The sequence below is a fragment of the Salmo salar genome, chromosome ssa06, assembly GCF_905237065.1.
Source record: "Salmo salar chromosome ssa06, Ssal_v3.1, whole genome shotgun sequence".
In the NCBI taxonomy this organism is placed as follows: domain Eukaryota; kingdom Metazoa; phylum Chordata; class Actinopteri; order Salmoniformes; family Salmonidae; genus Salmo; species Salmo salar.
In genome coordinates, this window is record NC_059447.1 from 49,654,311 (window position 1) to 49,674,854 (window position 20,544).

The 20,544-nt window shown below is 42.1% G+C and overlaps 1 protein-coding gene across 1 annotated transcript in view; it reads left to right on the plus strand.

Annotated features, from left to right (window-relative positions):
* The first annotated feature begins 286 nt into the window (after positions 1-286).
* Positions 287-20,544, plus strand: part of LOC106607594 (potassium channel subfamily K member 3) — a 50,285-nt gene continuing 30,027 nt past the window's right edge. Inside the window, exon 1 of the mRNA XM_014204681.2 lies at positions 287-569. Within this exon, the coding sequence (XP_014060156.1) occupies positions 287-569 (283 nt within the window). The remainder of the gene's footprint in view (positions 570-20,544) is intronic.

Below are 20,544 nucleotides of genomic sequence, written 5' to 3' on the forward strand. Positions count from 1 at the left end.
TTTCCGTCTACAGTTGCCTACCTCCCGCTCTCTGCAGACATACGCACAGACCCTGAGCACGCACACTCAGAAGGCACGCAGTGTGAGGGGGGTTCGCAATAGGAGTGGGTGGTGCTGAAACGAACAGCTCCGAGAATAAATGGGCGCTTCGGCAAATAAGGTAATCAGAGAGCTTTCATAGCGCCACTGTCCCTGTCTATAGAGACAGCCTAGCCATGAACCAGCCGAGCTCCCCTTCCTCAAGATTCGCGTTCAAACTTTTGGAGCCCGTCTACTCACCCTGACCATGAAGAGACAAAACGTGAGGACCCTGTCGCTCATCATTTGCACGTTCACCTACCTGTTAGTTGGTGCTGCTGTCTTCGATGCCTTGGAATCTAAGAAGGAGAAAACCCAGAAGAAGAAAGTGTACGACCGAAAACAAGAGCTTATGAACACCTACAATCTCTCTCAATTCAACTTCGATGAGCTGGAGAGGGTGGTGTTGCAGCTGAAGCCTCACAAAGCCGGGGTACAGTGGAAATTCGCTGGATCTTTTTACTTTGCAATCACGGTGATCACGACCATAGGTAAGATTTGTTATAGCAGTTGACGTCTTGCATTTGAATGTGTTGCATTAATCAAAGCAAACACCAAAATAGACTATGCTATGCGTAGGCTATGTGCTATGGCTTTGCAAATTCGAGAAGGGATTCATTCAAACTAGCCTTTATGACCTTGCTGAAGATGACATTTAGTCCATCACGTTTCATGCTATGTTTAGTTGACGAACAATCCCATTTGCTTCAGTCTATTGGGTTATTATTATTATTATTAGCGTAGGCTTTACTAAAGCAAACAGACACATTTAAAATTAGTTTACAGAATATTTCTAAATAGTTGCCTTTTGGGGACCCTAAGCGAAATGTTTAAATGTATATATATATGTTTTTGTTGGGAGCACTCTAGCAGCCACGAGGCCCTAAGCGGTCGCTTATGCCTAGGGCCGGCCCTGCTATGAGAGTTTGCAGTAGGTTTTGAAATGATTAAGATCAACTTTTATCTGTTTTATAGTGAGATACCATTGCAAACATGGTGTTTAATCTTGTTAGGACCCTGCTTCTTTTTTGACTGGACTTCTGGTATGGAGTATGTCTTACAAAGCAATCCATCACAACCGTAGAATAAGTATTATCTTTAACAGGTTGCAATCATAATCTTTGCAAGAGGCGTTGGAATAATGGGTATTCAGAAGTATCAGGTGCAAATGGTGAGCCTAACCAAAGCGTGGTCTTATAAAAGTCTCAACGTAATATTCTAAAGAGAAATGTAGCCTACATGATGGGGGAAATTCACTCACCTTCATCCCTCAATCACACATTTCCCACTATCACCTTTTATATTAAGTAAATACAATGCACCTTCCTCCAGACCATCACCCTCATCCCCAGCCTCAACTCTGGTCCCCACCTCTGGCACGGCTCTGTATTGGGTGACATGGGGCAGTTGTGCCTGGTGACCCAAGGTGGTGATAACCCTATCACATGTAGAGGACTAATTGCATGCAAACCCGATCCAAGAAGCTGAAACCGCATGCTGTAATTGTGAGCCCACTGGCTGGCTGTGACACAGTGTTTGGCTTTTCAATTCACCATTAACTATTGATGGCAACACCAGAGTTTGCACTATTCAACTGGCCTCTCATCCACACACCTACTCTGACAGTATATTGTATACTCCACACACACACACACACACACACACACACACACACACACACACACACACACACACACACACACACACACACACACACACACACACACACACACACACACACACTAGATACTGTAGAAACACAATTAAACCAAGTCATAACCCCATGATAATGCATAACAATGAAGTCACATCTCTGGCAGACACACAGCTACATCTCTTGTGAAACACACTGCATAACCCGAAAACACTGACCATTTCTGAAAATGAGACCGAGTCAAGACCGAGACCGAGAGAAGGACAAGGGTTCCAAGACAGAGTCAAGAACGAGATCAGTAAAATGTGAGTTAAATTCAAGACCATGATTGTAATTTTGTCAAATCAAATTGTATTTGTCACATGCGCTGAATACAACAGATGTAGACCTTTCAGTGAAATACTTACTTACAAGCCCTTAACCAACAATGCTTTAAGAAGTTTAAGTAAAAAATATATAAGCAAAAAATTGAAAATAAAAGTAACAAATAATAAAACAGCAGCAGTAAAATAACAATAGCGAGGCTAAATACAGGGGGTACCGGTACAGAGTCAATGTGTGGGGGCACCGGTTAGTCAAGGTAATATGTACATGTATGTAGAGTTAAAGTGACTATGCATAGATAATAAATAGAGAGTAGCAGCAGCGTAAAAGAGGGGTCTGGGTCGCCCTTTGATTAGCTGGTTAGTAGTCTTATGGCTTGGGAGTAGAAGCTGTTAAGAAGCCTTCTGGACCTAGACTTGGCGCTCCGGTACCGCTTGCCGTGCGGTAGCAGAGAGAACAGTCTATGACTAGGGTGGCTGGAGTCGTTGACAATTTTTAGGGCCTTCCTCTCTCAGTGCCTGGTATCGAGGTTCTGGATAGCAGGAAGCTTGGCAGTGATGTACTGGGCCGTACACACTACCCTCTGTAGTACCTTGCGGTCAGAGGCCAAGCAGTTGCCATACCAGGCAGTGATGCAACCAGTCAGAATGCTCTCGATAGTGCAAATGTAGAACTTTTTGAGAATCTGAGGACCCATGCCAAATTTTTTCAGTCTCCTGAGGGGGAAAGGGTATTATCGTGCCCTCTTCACGACTGTCTTGGTGTGTTTGGACCATGATAGTTTGTTGGTAATGTGGACACCGTGCCTGGCCTTGCAGTCATGTGTGAACAGGGATTACAGGAGGGGACTGAGCACGCACCCCTGAGGGGCCCCCGTGTTGAGGATCTGCACGGCGGATGTGTTGTTGCCTACCCTTACCAACTGGGGGTGGCCCGTCAGGAAGTCCAGGATCCAGTTGCAGAGGTTGGTGTTCAGTCCTAGGGTCCTTAGCTTAGTGATGAGCTTTGAGGGCAGTATGGTGTTGAATGCTGAGCTGTAGACAATGAATAGCATTCTCACATACACTACCGGTGAAAAGTTATAGAACACCTGCTCATTCAAGGGCTTTTCTTTATTTTTGCCAAGAGTGTGCCAAGCTGTCATTAAGGAAAAGGGTGGCTATTTGAAGAATCTCAAATATGAAATATATTTAGATTTGTTTAACATTTCTTTGGTTACTACATGATTCCAAATGGTTTATTTCATAGTTTTGATGTCTTCACTATTATTCTACAATGTAGAAAATAGTAAAAATAAAGAAAAAACCCTTGAATGAGTATGTCTTCTCAAACTTTTGACCGGTAGTGTAGGTGTTCCTTTTGTCCAGGTAGGAAAGAGCAGTGTTGAGTGCAATAGAGATTGCATCATCTGTGGATTTGTTGGGGCGGTATGCAAATTGGAGAGGGTCTATTGTTTCTGGGATAATGGTGTTGAAATCACCAACATAATAAGAGTTCAAAATGTCCAGTATTTTTGTGTTCATAATTCAGAAGAACATTAGGATTCTTTAGACATTCAAAATAGAGAAAAAAATGCATGTTGAGGGAAAACAGAGCCACTCTACAAATGATTACTAACCCAAACACAGTGGGGAACAATGGGCATTCTACTCCTTCAGAAAAGAGCAAAGGAATTATAAAATAATAATTACAATAATATAATAATAACGATAATGATATTATTATTTTCAATCATGTTCTGATTTTATCTCTTCAATTTTTAACTCTGAAGATAATTTTTTTTCTTTCTTTTGTCTCTGGGGAGATAAATCTACTCAAGTCAGCCATTGGCTAGGCCATCAAAAGCTAGATAAAGGCATCTGCCGTTCAACCGTATTAGGGCAACATTTTGGAGTGACAGTGGAATCAACTAATCACATTTTGACTTAATGGGTGGGCCTGTTTTTACAAAAAGTATGTTAACTTCTGCCTTCTTGAAGGCCGACAGGTCAATGTGCAATAGCGAGCAGTAGTTTTTCTATGGTCTAGTTAGCTAACTTTTGCTGTTGGCTAGTTTGCAGCGGCTGCAGCTGATGTTATCAAAGAGGATGTTGTTGCTAATTTGTTACCTTCTCCCTTTTAAGAATAACTTTCAACAAGAAGTTAAGTTTCAAATGATCATCATCTGCTGAGTGGAACAGTGTTATGTATTGTAGGGCGCTTGCTGTTAGACATCTTTTTGAAAATAACTTATGTGTGAAACATTATTGCATTTAAAGTGGAACTGACTGCATTTTAGCAACATGAAACCTTGTTAAAATCTGTTCATATACACCCACGGGAAGAATATGACACTTTTAAAAACTACCATCCTTTCTATTGGCCAACGTGCAATCACTTGAGAATAAACTGGATGATCTCTGTTCGAGACTATCCTACTAACGGGACATTAAAAACTGTAATATCTTATGTTTCACCGAGTCGTGGCTGAACGGCGACACAGATAATATACAGTTAGCTGGGTTTTCCGTGCATCAGCAGGACAGAAAAGAGGTAGAGCACATCATGATAAGTTGTAGACCACACTATCTACCAAGAGAGTTTTCATCTATATTTTTCGCAGCCGTCTATTTACCACCACAAACCGATCCTGGCACTATGACCGCACTCAACGAGCTGTATAAGGCCATAAGCGAAAAAGAAAATGCTCATCCAGAGGTGGCGCTCCTAGTGGCTGGGGAATTTAATGCAGGTAAACTTAAATCCGTTTGACCTAATTTCTACCAGCATATCATATGTGCAACCAGAGGAAAAAAAACTCTAGAACACCTTTACTCCACACACAGAGACGCATACAAAGCTCTCCCTCCATTTGGCAAATCTGACCATAATTCTATCCTCCTGATTCCTGCTTACAAGCAAAAACTAAAGCAGGAAGTACCAGTGACTCACTCAATATGGAAGTGGTAGGATGACGTGAATGCTGTTTTGCTAGCACAGACTGGAATATGTTCCGGGATTAATCCAATGGCATTGAGGAGTATACCTACTCAGTCACCGGCTTCATCAAGTACATATCCCAACCAGAAGCCATGGATTACAGACAACATCCGCACTGAGCTAATGGCTAAAGCTGCCGCTTTCAAAGAGTGGGACACTAATCTGAATCTTCTAACTTGTTATGGATAGGGGGCAGTATTTTCACGGCCGGATAAAAAAACGTATCTGATTTAATCTGATTATTACTCCTGCCCAGAAACTAGAATATGCATATAATTATTAGCTTTGGATAGAAAACACCCTAAAGTTTCTAAAACTGTTTGAATGGTGTCTGTGAGTATAACAGAACTCATTTGGCAGGCCAAAACCTGAGAAGATTCCAAACAGGAAGCGCCCTCTCTGACCATTTCTTGGCCTTCTTGATCATCTCTATCCAAAACAGGGGATCTCTGCTGTAACGTGACATTTTCTAACGCTCCCATAGGCTCTCAGAAGGCGCCAGAATGTTGAATGATGACTTTGCAGGCCATGGCTGAAAAACAGTAGCGCATTTGGTAAGTGGTCGATCTGAGAACAATGAGAGCGCACGCGTGCACGAGACGACTCCATGTTTACATTTTCAGTCTTTGAACGAAAACAACGACTCCCGGTCGGAATATTCTATCTTTTTTTACGAGAAAAAACAGCGTTTGACATGCTTTGAAGTACGGTAATGGAATATTTAGCATTTTTTTTGTCACGAAAACGCGCCGGGCGCGTCACCCTTCGTTACCCTTCGGATAGTGTCTTGAACGCACAACAAAACGCCGCTATTTGGATATAACTATGGATTATTTGGAACCAAACCAACATTTGTTATTGAAGTAGAAGTCCTGGGAGTGCATTCTGACGAAGAACAGCAAAGGTAATCCAATTTTTCTTATAGTAAATCTGAGTCTGGTGAGTACCAAACTTGGTGGGTGTCAAAATAGCTAGCCCGTGATGGCCGAGCTATATACTCAGAATATTGCAAAATGTGCTTTCATCGAAAAGCTATTTTAAAATCGGACACCGCGATTGCATAAAGGAGTTCTGTATCTATAATTCTTAAAATAATTGTTATGTTTTTTGTGAACGTTTATCGTGAGTAATTTAGTAAATTCACCGGAAGTGTTCGGTGGGAATGCTAGTTCTGAACGTCACATCCTAATGTAAAAAGCTGGTTTTTGATATAAATATGAACTTGATTGAACAAAACATGCATGTATTGTATAACATAATGTCCTAGGAGTGTCATCTGATGAAGATCATCAAAGGTTAGTGCTGCATTTAGCTGTGGTTTTGTTTTTTGTGACATTATATGCTAGCTTGAAAAATGGGTGTCTGATTATTTCTGGCTGGGTACTCTGCTGACATAACCTAATGTTTTGCTTTCGCTGTAAAGCCTTTTTGAAATCGGACAGTGTGGTTAGATAAAGGAGAGTCTTGTATTTAAAATGGTGTAAAATAGTCATATGTTTGAAAAATGGAAGTTTTCGGATTTTCGAGGAGTTTGTATTTCGCGCCATGCCTATCATTGGATATTGGAGCAGGTGTTCCGCTAGCGGAACGTCTAGATGTAAGAGGCTAAAAATCCCGCTAAGCCCTCAGACGAACCATTAAACAGGCAAAGCATCGATACAGGACGCAAGCCTACCAGACGAGCTAAATGCCTTTTATGAGCCAACCAGACGAGGTAAATGCCTTTTATGCTTGCTTCGAGGCAAGCAACAGTGAAGCTGTTCCGGACAACTGTGTGATCACGCTCTCGGTAGCCGATGTGAGCAAGACCTTTCAACAGGTCAACATTCACAAGGCCGCGGGGCCAGACGGATTACCAGGACATGTACTCAGAGCATGCGTGGACCAACTGACATTCAACCTCTCCCTGACGGAGTCTATAATACCTACATGTTTCAAGCAGACCAGCATAGTCCCTGTTCCCAAGAAAGCGAATGTAATCTGCCTAAATGACTATCCCCCTGTATTACTCACGTCGGTAGCCATGAAGTGCTTTGAAAGGCTGGTCATGGCTAAAGTCTAGGTCCACCCCCAAGCCATAAGACTGCTGAACAATTAATCAAATGGCCACCCGGACTATTTACATTTACCCCCACCCCCCCTTTTTGTTTTTACACAGCTGCTACTCGCTGTTTATTATCTATGCATAGTCACTTTACCCCTACCTACATGTACAAATTACCTCGACTAACCTGTACCCCCGCACATTGACTCGGTACTGTTACCCCCTGTATATAGCCTCGTTATTGATATTTTATTGAGTTACTTTTCATAAAAAAATGTTTACTTTAGTTTATTTAGTAAATATTTTCTTAACTCTTTCTTGAACTGCATTGTTGGTTAAGGGCTTGTCAGTAAGCATTTAGCGCATGTTACAAATAAAATTAGGTTTGATTTGATTTTGTTTGTCAGTCTCTCATTCCCAGCTTTGATGCAACGGTACTGTCTCCGCCTTACAGATGGTAACAGTGTGAACAGGCCGTGGCTCTGGTGGCTGAGGTCCGTGAGGATCTTTTTGGCCTTCCTGTGACACCGGGTGCTGTAGATGTCTAGGAGGGTAGACAGTGCGCCCCCTGTGATGCGTTGGGCTGACCTCACCACCCTCTGAAGAGCCATGCAGTTGCAGATGGTGCAATTTCCATACCAGGCGGTGATACAGCCTGATAGGATAATTCAATGTTGCATCTGTAGAAGTTTGTGAGTGTCTTAGGGGCCAAGCCAACCTTCTTCAGCCTCCTGAGGTTGAGGAAGTGCTGTTACGCCTTCTTCACCATGCTGTCTGTGTGAAGGGACCAATTCATGTTGTCATTGATATGCACGCCGAGGAACTTGAAACTCTTAACCCTCTCCACTGCGGCCCTGTCGATGTGGATGGGGGCGTTCTCTCTCTATCAGCAACTTTGTTTTGTTGACATTGAGGGAGAGGCTATTTTTCTGTTACCACTCCGCCAGGGCTCTCACCTCCTCCCTGTAGGCTGTCTCATCGATGTTGGTAATCAGGCCTACCACTGTTGTGTTGTCAGCAAACTTGATGATTGAGATGGAGACGTTCATGGCCATGCAGTCATTGGTGAACAGGGAGAACAGGAGGGGGCTGAGCATGCTCTCTGTGGGGTCCCCGTGTTGAGGATTAGTGTGGCGGAGGCGTTGTTACCTACCTTCACCAATTGGTGAAATAAAAAAAGTATAAAAAAATCTATCTATACAAAATACCCTTAAATGACAAAGCAAAAACTGTTTTAAAATTAAAAAGCGGAAATATCACATTTACATAAGTATTCTGACACTTTACTCACTACTTTGTTGTGAAGCACCTTTGGCAGCGATTACAGCCTCTACTCTTCTTGGGTATTACTCTACAAGTTTGACACCTGTATTTGGGGAGTTTCTCCCATTCTTCTCTGCAGATCCTCTCAAGCTCTGTCAGGTTGGATGGGGAGAAATTGGCTGCACAGCTATGTTCAGGTCTCTCTAGAGATGTTCGATTGGATTCAAATCTAGGCTCTGACTGGGCAACTCAAAGACATTCAGAGACTTGTTCCGAAGCCACTCCTGCATTGTCTTGGCTGTGTGCTTAGGATAGTTGTTCTGTTGGAAGGTGAACCTTCACACCAGTCTGAGGTCCTGAGCACTCTGGAGCAGGTTTTCATCAAGGATCTCTCTGTACTTTGCTCTGTTCATCTTTCCCTCGATCCTGACTAGTCTTTCAGCTCCTGCCGCTGAGGAAATCCCCACAGCATGATGCAGCCACCACCATGCTTCACCGTAGGGATGGTGCCAAGTTTCCTCTTGACATGACGCTTTGCATTCAGGCCAAAGAGTTCAATCTTGGTTTCATCAGACCAGAGAATCTTGTTTCTCCTTTAGGTGCCTTTTGGCAAACTCTAAGCTGGCTGCATGTGCCTTTTACTTTGGAGTAGCTTTTGTCTGGCCACTCTACCATAAAGGCCTGATTGGTGGAGTGCTGCAGAGATGGAAGGTTCTCCCATCTCCACAGAGGAACTGGAGCTCTCTCAGAGTGACCAATGGGTTCTTGGTCACCTCGCTGACCAAGGCCCTTCTTCCCCGATTGCTCAGTTTGACCGTACGGCCAGCTCTACTAAGAGTCTTGGTGGTTCCAAACTTGTTCCATTTAAGTATCATGAGGTCACTGTGTTCTTGGGGATCTTCAATGCCTCAGAAATGTTTTGGTACCCTTCCCCAGATCTTTGCCTCAACACAATCCTGTCTCGGAGATCTAAAGACAATTCCTTCAATCTTACGGCTTGTTTTTTTCTCTGACATGCACTGTCTACTGTGGGACCTTATATAGACAGGTGTGTGCCTTTCCAAATCATGTCCAATCAATTTAATTTACAACAGGTGGACTCCAATCAAGTTGTAGAAACATTTCAAGGATGATCAATGGAAACAGGATGCACTTGAGCTCAATTTTAATACTTTTGAAAAAAAAAATCCCAAAACCTGTATTTGTTTTGTCATTATGGGGTATTGTGTGTAGATTGATGAGGATTTTTTTAGTTAATCCATTTTAGAATAAGGCTGTAACGTAACAAATTCAAAAAGTGAAGGGGTCTGAATACTTTCCGAATGCACTGTAGGTATTTATCTTGTCCAGGTCGGATAAATCGGTGTGCAGTGGAGTGGTGATTGCGTCATCTTTGTCTCTGTTGGGACCATATGTGGATTGTAGTGGGTCTAGGGTGTTGGGTAAAGTGGAGGTGATATGGTCCTTAACTAGCCTCTCAAAGCACTTCATGATGACAGAAGTGAGTGCTATAGGATGATAGTCATTTAGTTCAGTTACCTTCACTTTCTTGGGTACAGGAACAATGGTGGACATCTTGAAGCAAGTGGGGACAACAGACTGGGATATGTGGAGATTGAATATCTCCATAAACACTCCAGCCAGCTGGTCTGCACATGCTCTGAGGACTTCGCCATCTACTGTTAGTTCCAAAGTTTCCATATATATTTAATACAGACTAGCTAAAACGTTAGTAAAAAGGTATTCTAATTTTTTTTAAACTACAAAAAATACCATATGTTTTCACTGACTCTGTTTTCACTGACTGCAAGGCAGTTTGGCTCATCTGAGTCGCGAAGAGGAATAACTTTGCAGCTGTTTCTGATTAATAAACAAGACCATGCTGGTGGGTGGTAACATTTAAATAAAATCCAGCCCTGAAAGAAGACACCACATTCACATGGATTTGCACAAAGTGGGAAGTTTGGATTTGTCACTTCAAGCCCAAGTATATAATACTTTGACTAAACGATGACTTATTGACTTAAATTCTTGTGCAACATTATGCGTACACTCTGGACATCTACTGGTGTGGGCATTTAACTAAGGCTTTCAAACTGGTAGTGACTACAGGGAAAAAACAGTTGAAAGGACATGGCAAATGCTCAAACATTAATTTTAGGATTACGACTTGTTACCTCTCCAATCTGTCCCCTATAAATTGTAAATTGATGGGGCACTACTCCCATTTACCAACAACAATACCATGCACCCATTAGTGGTCAAAAGGTTTTTGGCGCTCTAAAAATACAGTTTGGTACTGTATTCTATGGTATGGAATTACAGTACCATTTGAAATACAGCAATTATTACAGCAAAAGTTTTCCCACAATGCATCATCATTTACAGCATGCTGCATTGAAATGTTTCACAATATTTTACTGTTAATAATACAAAAAATTACCAGAATTAAAGTTTTCAGTAACACTTTGGATTGTCCCAAATAGATGGTTTGTAATGTTCAGTTGATGTTCAGTAACTGTCAACAACATTTTGACTAGCTATCCACTAACCATAGCCGTAGCCCTAACCCTTATCCTAACCCTAACCTTAACCCTTATTCTAAACCTAACCTACAGAAGCCCTGATTCCAAAGGCAAAACCCCCTTAAAAACTTAGACTGTTGAAAATATATTTTCCCGAACGACTCAGTATCTTGTTTGAATGACTTAGTACCTCGTGTGAACGACTTAAATGTAACATTTCGAAGTTGCGGCAAACATCAAATTTCAAAGTGTTTTTGACACCCTGGGTTGCTACTCCCCTCCTGCTCAGCGTCGTCCTTCATTAACTCCTAATGTCGAAGTTAATGATTGTTTTGTATAGGGTTAAATAAAAAAGAACTACACTGTAAAATGTAGGCGTTCATTCTGAATGTTTAAGGTAAAGGTTAAGGTTTGGGATAAGGTTAAAACAAACAAACAAACAAACAAAAAATGCCTACCACTGGGATTAAACACATGACCCTCGGAAGGATGATGCTGAGCAGGAGCAACCCATGGTACCAAAAACATTTGACGTTTGGAGCAACTTTGAAATGTGATTTTTGGAGAAATGTGGATAAATGTCGGAATCTGAAGTCAAATTGGTAAAACCATGAGGTCGTGTTGGCCCACTTACATGCTCGGGCATACAAAGCAGCCCTATCAAAGAACTGTTAAATCAAATCAAATGTATTTATATATCCCTTCTTACATCTCAAAGTGCTGTACAGAAACCCAGCCTAAAACCCCAAACAGCAAGCAATGCAGGTGAAGAAGCACAGTGGATGGAAAAACTCAGTAGAAAGGCCAAAACCTAGGAAGAAACATAGAGAGGAACCAGGCTATGAGGGGTGGCCAGTCCACTTCTGGCTGTTCCGGGTGGAGATTATAACAGAACATGGCCAAGATGTTCAAATGTTCATAAATGACCAGCATGGTCAAATAATAATAAAAAGTGGTTGTCAAGGGTGCAACAGGTCAGAGTAAATGTCAGTTGGCTTTTCATAGCCGATCATTGAGAGTATCTCTACCACTCCTGCTGTCTCTAGAGAGTTGAAAACAGCAGGTCTGGGACAGGTAGCACATCCGGTGAACAGGTCAGGGTTCCATAGGCAGAACTGTTGAAACTGGAGCAGCAGCACGGCCAGGTGGACTGGGGACAGCAAGGAGTCATCATGCCAGGTAGTCCTGAGGCATGGTCCTAGGGCTAAGGTCCTCCGAGAGAGAGAGAGAAAGAAAGAAAGAAAGAAAGAGAGAATTAGAGAGAGCATACTTAACCTCTCTGGGCTAGGTGGGACGTTAGCGTCCCACTATTCAACAGCCAGTGGAATCTCGTGCGCGAAATACAAATACCTAAAAAATGCTATATCTTCAATTTCTCAAACATATGACAATTTTACACCATTTGAAAGATAAGACTCTCGTTAATCCAACCACATTGTCCGATTTCAAAAAGGCTTTACAGCGAAAGCAAAACATTAGATTATGTCAGGAGAGTACATAGCCAAAAACAATCACACAGCCAATTTCAAAGCAAGCATATATGTCACAAAAACCAAAACCACAGCTAAATGCAGCACTAACCTTTGATGATCTTCATCAGATGACACTCCTAGGACATTATGTTATACAATACATGCATGTTTTGTTCAATCAAGTTCATATTTATATCAAAAACAGCTTTTTACATTAGCATGTGATGTTCAGAACTAGCATACCCACTGAAAACTTCCGGTGAATTGACTAAATTACTCATGATAAACGTTGACAAAATACATAACAATTATTTAAAGAATTATAGATGCAGAACTCCTTTATGCAAATGCTATGTCAGATTTTAAAATAGCTTTTCGGCGAAAGCACATTTTGCAATATTCTGAGTACATAGCTCAGCCATCACAGGCTAGCTATTCAGACACCCGCCAACGTCGGGGCAACCTAAACTCAGAATTACTATTAGAAAAATTGGATTACCTTTGCTGTTCTTCGTCAGAATGCACTCCCAGGACTTCTACTTCAACAACAAATGTTGTTTTGGTTCCAAATAATCCATAGTTATATCCAAATACCTCCGTTTTGTTCGTGCGTTCAGGTCACTATCCGAAGGGTAACGCGTGAGCGCATTTCGTGACAAAGAAATTCAAAATATTCCATTACCGTACTTAGAAGCATGTCAAACGCTGTTTAAAATCAATTTTTATGCTATTTTTCTCGTAAAATAGCGATAATATCCCAAACGGACAACGTTGTATTCATTCAAAGAGGAAAATAAAAAAATGGCGAGTCTCGTGAAAGTGCATCTCCAGTCTCACTGTCCCCAGGCAGACCACTTACAAACTCTGCTCCTGTTATCTGCCCAGAGACAGGAGACGCGTCATTCCGCTTTCTGAAGGCTTTAGAGAGCCAATGGAAGCCTTAGAAAGGGTCACGTAACAGCACAGATGCTGTAATTTTGATAGAGATGCAACAGAAGGACTAGAAATTGTCAGACAGGCCACTTCCTGTATGGAATCTTCTCAGGTTTTTGCCTGCCATATGAGTTCTGTTATACTCACAGGCACCATTCAAACAGTTTTAGAGACTTTAGAGTGTTTTCTATCCAAATCGACAAATTATATGCATATTCTAGTTTCTGGGCAAGAGTAGTAACCAGATTAAATCGGGTACGTTTTTTATCCGGCCGTGAAAATACTGCCCCCTATCCCAGACAGGTTAAATTCACACAGGACACCAGATAAGAAAGGAGAAATACTCCAGATATAACAGACTGACCCTAGCCCCCCGACACATAAACTACTGCAGCATAAATACTGGAGGCTGAGACAGGTGGGGTCAGGAGACACTGTGGCCCCATCCGATGATACCCCGGACAGGGCCAAACAGGCAGGATATAACCCCACCCACTTTGCCAAAGCACAGCCCCCACACCACTAGAGGGATATCTTCAACCACCAACTTAACATCCTGAGACAAGGCCGAGTATAGCCCACAAAGATCTCCACCACGGCACAACCCAAGGGGGGGCGCCAACCCAGACAGGAAGACCACGTCAGTGACTCAACCCAGTCAAGTGACGCACCCCTCCTAGGGACGGCATGGAAGAGTACCAGTAAGCCAGTGACTCAGCCCCTGTAATAGGGTTAGAGGCAGAGAATCCCAGTGAAGAGAAGGGAACCGGCCAGGCAGAGACAGCAAGGGCGATTCGTTGCTGCAGTGCCTTTACATTTACCTTCACACTCCTGGGCCAGACTACACTCAATCATAGGACCTGCTGAAGAGATGAGTCTTCAATAAAGACTTAAAGGTTGAGACCGAGTCTGCGTCTCTCACATGGTTAGGCAGACCATTCCATAAAAATGGAGCTCTATAGGAGAAAGCCCTGCCTCCAGCTGTTTGCTTAGAAATTCTAGGGACAATTAGGAGGCCTTCGTCTTGTGACCGTAGCATACGTGTAGGTATGTAGGTAGATAGGTAGTAGTAAGCCCATGTAATGCTTTGTAGGTTAGCAGAAAAAGCTTGAAATCAGCCCTTGCCTTAACAGGAAGCCAGTGTAGAGGCTAGCACTGGAGTAATATGATCAAATTTTTTGGTTCTAGTCAAGATTCTAGCAGTCGTATTTAGCACTAACTGAAGTTTATTTAGTGCTTTATCCGAGTAGCCGGAAAGTAGAGCATTGCAGTAATCTAACCTAGAAGTGACAAAAGCATAGATTCATTTTTCTGCATCATTTTTGTACAGAAAATGACTGATTTTTGCAATGTTACGTAGATGGAAAAAAACTGTCCTTGTTCGTCAAAAGAGAGATCAGGGTCCAGAGTAACGCCGAGGTCCTACACAATTTTATTTGAGACGACTGTACAACCATCAAGATTAATTGTGAGATTCAACAGAAGATCTCTTCGTTTCTTGGGACCTAGAACAAGCATCTCTGTTTTGTCCGAGTTTAAAAGTAGAACATTTGCAGCCTTCCACTTCCTTATGTCTGAATCACAGGCTTCCAGTGAGGGCAATTTTGGGGCTTCACCATGTTTCATTGAAATGTACAGCTGTGTGTCATCCGCATAGCAGTGAAAGTTAACATTATGTTTTCGAATGACATCCCCAAGAGGTAAAATATATAGTGAAAACAATAGTGGTCCTAAAACGCAAATGAGGTAGGATAAGGGGGGTAAGGCAATAAATAGGCCATGGAGGCGAAGTAATTACAATAAACCAATTAAACACTGGAGTGATTGATGTGCAGAAGATGAATGTGCAAGTAGAGATACTGGGGTGCAAAGGAGCAAGATAAATAAATACAGTAAGGGGATGAGGTAGGTCGATGGGCTATTTACAGATGGGATATGTACAGGTGCAGTGATCTGTGAGCTATTCTGACAGCTGGTGCTTAAAGCTAGTGAGGGAGAAATGAGTCTCCAGCTTCAGTGATATTTGCAGTTCGTTCCAGTTATTGGCAGCAGAGAACTGGAAGGAAAGGCGACCAAAGGAGGAATTGGCTTTGGGGGTGACCAGTGAGATATACCTGCTGGAGCGCGTGCTATGGGTGGGTGCTGCTATGGTGACCAGTGAGCTGAGATAAGGCGGGCTTTACCAAGCAAAGACTTGTTGATGACCTGGAGCTAGTGGGTTTGCCGATGAGTATGAAGCGAAGGCCAGCCAACGAGAGCGTACAGATCACAGTGGTGGGTACAATGAGGGAAAAAAGTATTTGATCCTCTGCTGATTTTGTACGATTTCTGGCTCCCAGGTGTCTTTTATACAGGTAACGAGCTGAGATTAGGAGCACAGTCTTAAAGTGAGTGCTCCTAAACTCAGTTTGTTACCTGTATAAAAGACACCTGTCCACAGAAGCAATCAATCAATCAGATTCCAAACTCTCCACCATGGCCAAGACCAAAGAGCTCTCCAAGGATGTCAGGGACAAGATTAGAGACCTACACAAGGCTGGAATGGGTTACAAGATCATCGCCAAGCAGCTTGGTGAGAAGGTGACAACAGTTGGTGCGATTATTCGCAAATGGAAGTAACACAAAAGAACTGTCAATCTCCCTTGGCCTGGGGCTCCATGCAAGATATCACCTCGTGGAGTTGCAATGATCATGAGAACGGTGAGGAATCAGCCCAGAACTACACGGGAGGATCTTGTCAATGATCTCAAGGCAGCTGGGACCATAGTCACCAAGAAAACAATTGGTATCACACTACGCCGTGAAGGACTGAAATCCTGCAGCACCCGCAAGGTCCCCCTGCTCAAGAAAACACATATACATGCCCGTCTGAAGTTTGCCAATGAACATCTGAATGATTCAGAGGACAACTGGTGAAAGTGTTGTGGTCAGATGAGACCAAAATGGAGCTCTTTGGCATCAACTCAACTCGCCGTGTTTGGAGGAGGAGGACAGCTGCCTATGACCCCAAGAACACCATCCCCACCGTCAAACATGGAGGTGGAAACATTATGCTTTGGGGGTGTTTTTCTGCTAAGGGGACATGACAACTTCACCTCATCAAAGGGACGATGGACGGGGCCATGTACCGTCAAATCTTGGGTGAGAACCTCCTTCCCTCAGCCATGGCATTGAAAATGGGTCGTGGATGGGTGTTCCAGCATGACAATGACGCAAAATACAGGGCCAAGGCAACAAAGGAGTGGCTCAAGAAGAAGCACATTAAGGTCCTGGAGTGGCCTAGCCAGTCTCCAGACCTTAATCCCATAGAAACTCTGTGGAGGGAGCTGAAGGTTCGAGTTGCCAAACGTCAGTCTCGAAACCTTAATGACTTGGAGAAGATCTGCAAAGAGGAGTGGGACAAAATCCCTCCTGAGATGTATGCAAACCTGTTGGCCAACTACAAGAAACGTCTGACTTCTGTGATTGCCAACAAGGGTTTTGCCACCAAGTACTAAGTCATGTTTTGCAGAGGGGTCAAATACTTATTTTCCTCATTAAAATGCAAATAATTTAATAACATTTTTGACATGCGTTTTTCTGGATTTTTTTGTTGTTATTCTGTCTCTCACTGTTCAAATAAACCTACCATTTAAATTATAGACTGATAATTTTTTTGTCAGTGGGCAAACGTACAAAATCAGCAGGGGATCAAATACTTTTTTCCCCTCACTGTAGTATATGGGGCTTTTGTGACAAAACGGATGGGATTGTGATAGACTGCATCCAATTTGTTGAGTAGAGTTTTGGAGGCTATTTTGTAAATGACATCGCTGAAGTCGAGGATCGGTAGGATGGTCAGTTTTACGAGGGTATGTTTGGCAGCATGAGTGAAGGATGCTTTGTTGCGAAATAGGAAGCCGATTCTAGATTTAATTTTGGATTGGAGATGCTTAATGTGAGTCTGGAAGGAGAGTTTATCATATCAATGGATGTAATCAGTTAATGAATGGCTGCAGCAACTGTTTGACAAACACAGCTAGCTCTGCATAACAAATGATGCCTAAGTAGACAAAAGAACAATTAAGTCATTTGAACGACATAGGGAAAAAGACTAAGTCGTTCAAACAAGACACTAAATCGTTCAAATGAGAGTCATTTGGATGAGAATTCCAAGAGTCATCTTTTATCATTTTCTTTGCCCAGGGCTTTAGGACTTCCGTAGTAAGTGTAACCTTAGCAAGCATTTGCTTATCAACAGATTTTTTGACTGACAGATGTTCTGAACATGAGCACCTCGCGCAACAAGCAGTTGCCCCTATCCCTCTTGCTAGTTAGGCAACTTTAGCACATTTTTTGTTGTCTGATTGAGGGAAATGCCGTTGTTAAGAGGACTATGTATTTTGAAAGATGAGACGTTGAGGAGAACAGCCAGGAGTCCAAATGTGCACTTCACATTTCCACTCATGTCATATACAGTGTCAACATTTATGATCACTTTGTTTGATGTAAAGTCACCCTGGGTTATTCTGAATAGAATTATCCTAGGTTTGTCTATTGTGAAGAAAATTTTCAGTAGAAACACGCACCTGAATGCACTCATGTCTCCTTTCCATGCACATCAAAATAATGATCTGTTTCCCTGTATTGCATTGTGAAAGCCTAACACTGTAATGCCATATTTATTTATTATACTTAGCTAATCATGTTGGCAATAGTCAAACGGTCAAATTATGCCCATCTGAGCCTGATTGCGATTTATAATGGACCGTTTTTGGGGATTGTGTAAACTTCAGTAATTGTGTTATGGTGGGGATGCAGGGTTGTGTTCCAAACAAAACAACTATAAGTGTGCTTGCTAGGAGAGCTCATGAAAACACCTTATAGTTGAAGACTCTTCTTTGAGGCATAAAAGTGCATTGAAATTACTTAGGAACTGTGCACACTTTGGAGAGATGTGTGGCCACTTCGAGGGCCCATTAATTCTCTTTCTCAAACCCTTGTAATTATTCTGTCTTATGTTGCACTTACCCCAGGTTTTCTAGAAATATTTGTATCATGTTGCTGAATGTATCCAGAGTATTAGGTGAACTGTTGTGTCCTGACCTTTGGTCTAATAATGTTCCTATAATCTCAAAACTGTTCCCTTTCAATTGCTAATACGGTTATGCACTTGCTTTTCATATTTCTTCTGTAAGAAACGTTTCAATTGAGCCCTACCCATATATGCCAATTCCCATAAGTATAAAGGGTTAAAGGGATAGTTCAGCAAAATTACATATTTAGATTTTTGTTTCCTTACCTTGAAAGCAGTCATGGGTACGACATTTAAAACATGCTCAAAGGGCATTAGCTATAATCTTTTGGCCTGAAAATGCTAATAGTAGTGGGGTGTTTAGCGAAACAAAGTGTGAATTGCAGTCACTCCTTGTCCATAGACTGCTTTCAAGGTAAAGAAACAAATACCGAAATATGTAATTTTGCCGAACTATCTATCCCTTTAAAACATAATTTTTCAAACATTCTTTGAACTATTCAGTTTGGATGCCACCACCTCACCCCCATTAGCATTCCCCTCCTCTTTCACTCTGAATCAAAACAATACCTCTAAAGGATGACAAGGCACTTATCCTAATTTCAGAAAATAAAATGATAGCCATGAGTACTTGCGGAGGCATGATGAGTGAGCGTTATATTATAAGTGGTATTATTAAGAGAGAATAGTGGCCTCCTAGCCTTTGCTTCCTCAAGCCCTTACATAAAGGAAACATAAAAACATAGATTCAAAGTGACAAGGAGCACTGGAGCCCTGAGTGTCAGTGGCACTATAGAACAACCAGTCAGAGCCAGGCAGTAGCCACTCCTACTACTGTACCAGCAACAAGCCGGGCATAGCCCTGGCATGGCAGAAAATGTCCTTTGTCAAATAGAGGGAAAACACACATTCCTACCATGGAGTGTTAAAATGAAACACCTCTCATGTAACCCACAGAGATGAAAGGAAATGAATCCTTGTCAATTTGATATCGGATTTGTCAAAACATTTAACGGATTTTCAGGATTTTCGTCAGGAAAGCAGAGAGAGAAAATAATGAAACGATGCAGAGTATTTTTGGCTGCGAAAGCTCGTTCCGTGTAGTGCTGTGAAACTGAGGATATTGGAGATGTGGCTGTGCTCCTGACATGTTCGTAGAATGTTTTTCTGTTGTGTTCTTATGCTCTGTTGTTTTAATTAAAGGAAAATGACTGCTTGTTAACCTTGCTAAACAAAACATTATTGTGTTCATTCATAAGATGATAAGCTACCTGGATCTGGTCAGCTTTAAACAATACAAAATACGATCCAAATCCCTCTGAGACATTCACAAATTCAGGTTCAAGTAAATGCAATGCACCGTCTGCAGAGTCCGGCAAATCAACTTAATATTGTCGCTTTCGACCCCACCAGTTCAGTCTGTTTAATCCAATTTAGGAACTTGGTTTGCCAGGTGGCGTTTTCTGAATGAAACAACGGACATAATCTCATGTACCCAGAATATTGAATTATGGGCCGCTCGTCTACCCAGAGCTTGTACAGACAGACACACACTCACCACACAGACACAGACACACACTCACCACACAGACAGACAGACAGACAGACAGACAGACAGACAGACAGACAGACAGACAGACAGACAGACAGACAGACAGACAGACAGACAGACAGACAGACAGACAGACAGACAGACAGACAGACAGACAGACAGACAGACAGACAGACAGACAGACATTTCTCTCAGTGACTCATGGACAGGTATAGCAATATGATTTATGTGCTAATCCTTTGAGTGGAAATTTATGATTAAGAGAGCGCAATCGCAGAAACAAGATACGTCTAGAAAACACAGGCCACAGAAATGCAGTAAAGTACACTATGCGTTGAATTGCTTTTTGGCAACGAGTAAAGCTTGTCCAAAAATATGCTTGACATTTGATTGATTTTACGGAGGAAGAGTTTTTAGATACTTTATAATTGTTTTTGGCAGGTAATGTTCTCTATAAACTGTCCTTCATGGAACATAACTACACTCTAACTTGATGCACAGAGCATTTAAAATGTTAAACCCGTATCTCAAACTCTCCTTTAGAATTGTGTTGTAGACATCTGGAGAAGGTTTTAGTGTAAGGATATCAGTAGCCATTGATTGAAAGCCACCGAACAGAAAATATGTTAGGGCTAGGCAATGTGAACCTTTTCTGGTCTGTCTGTTGAGGGATTGATTGGATGTAACACTTGTAATAATCAAATGG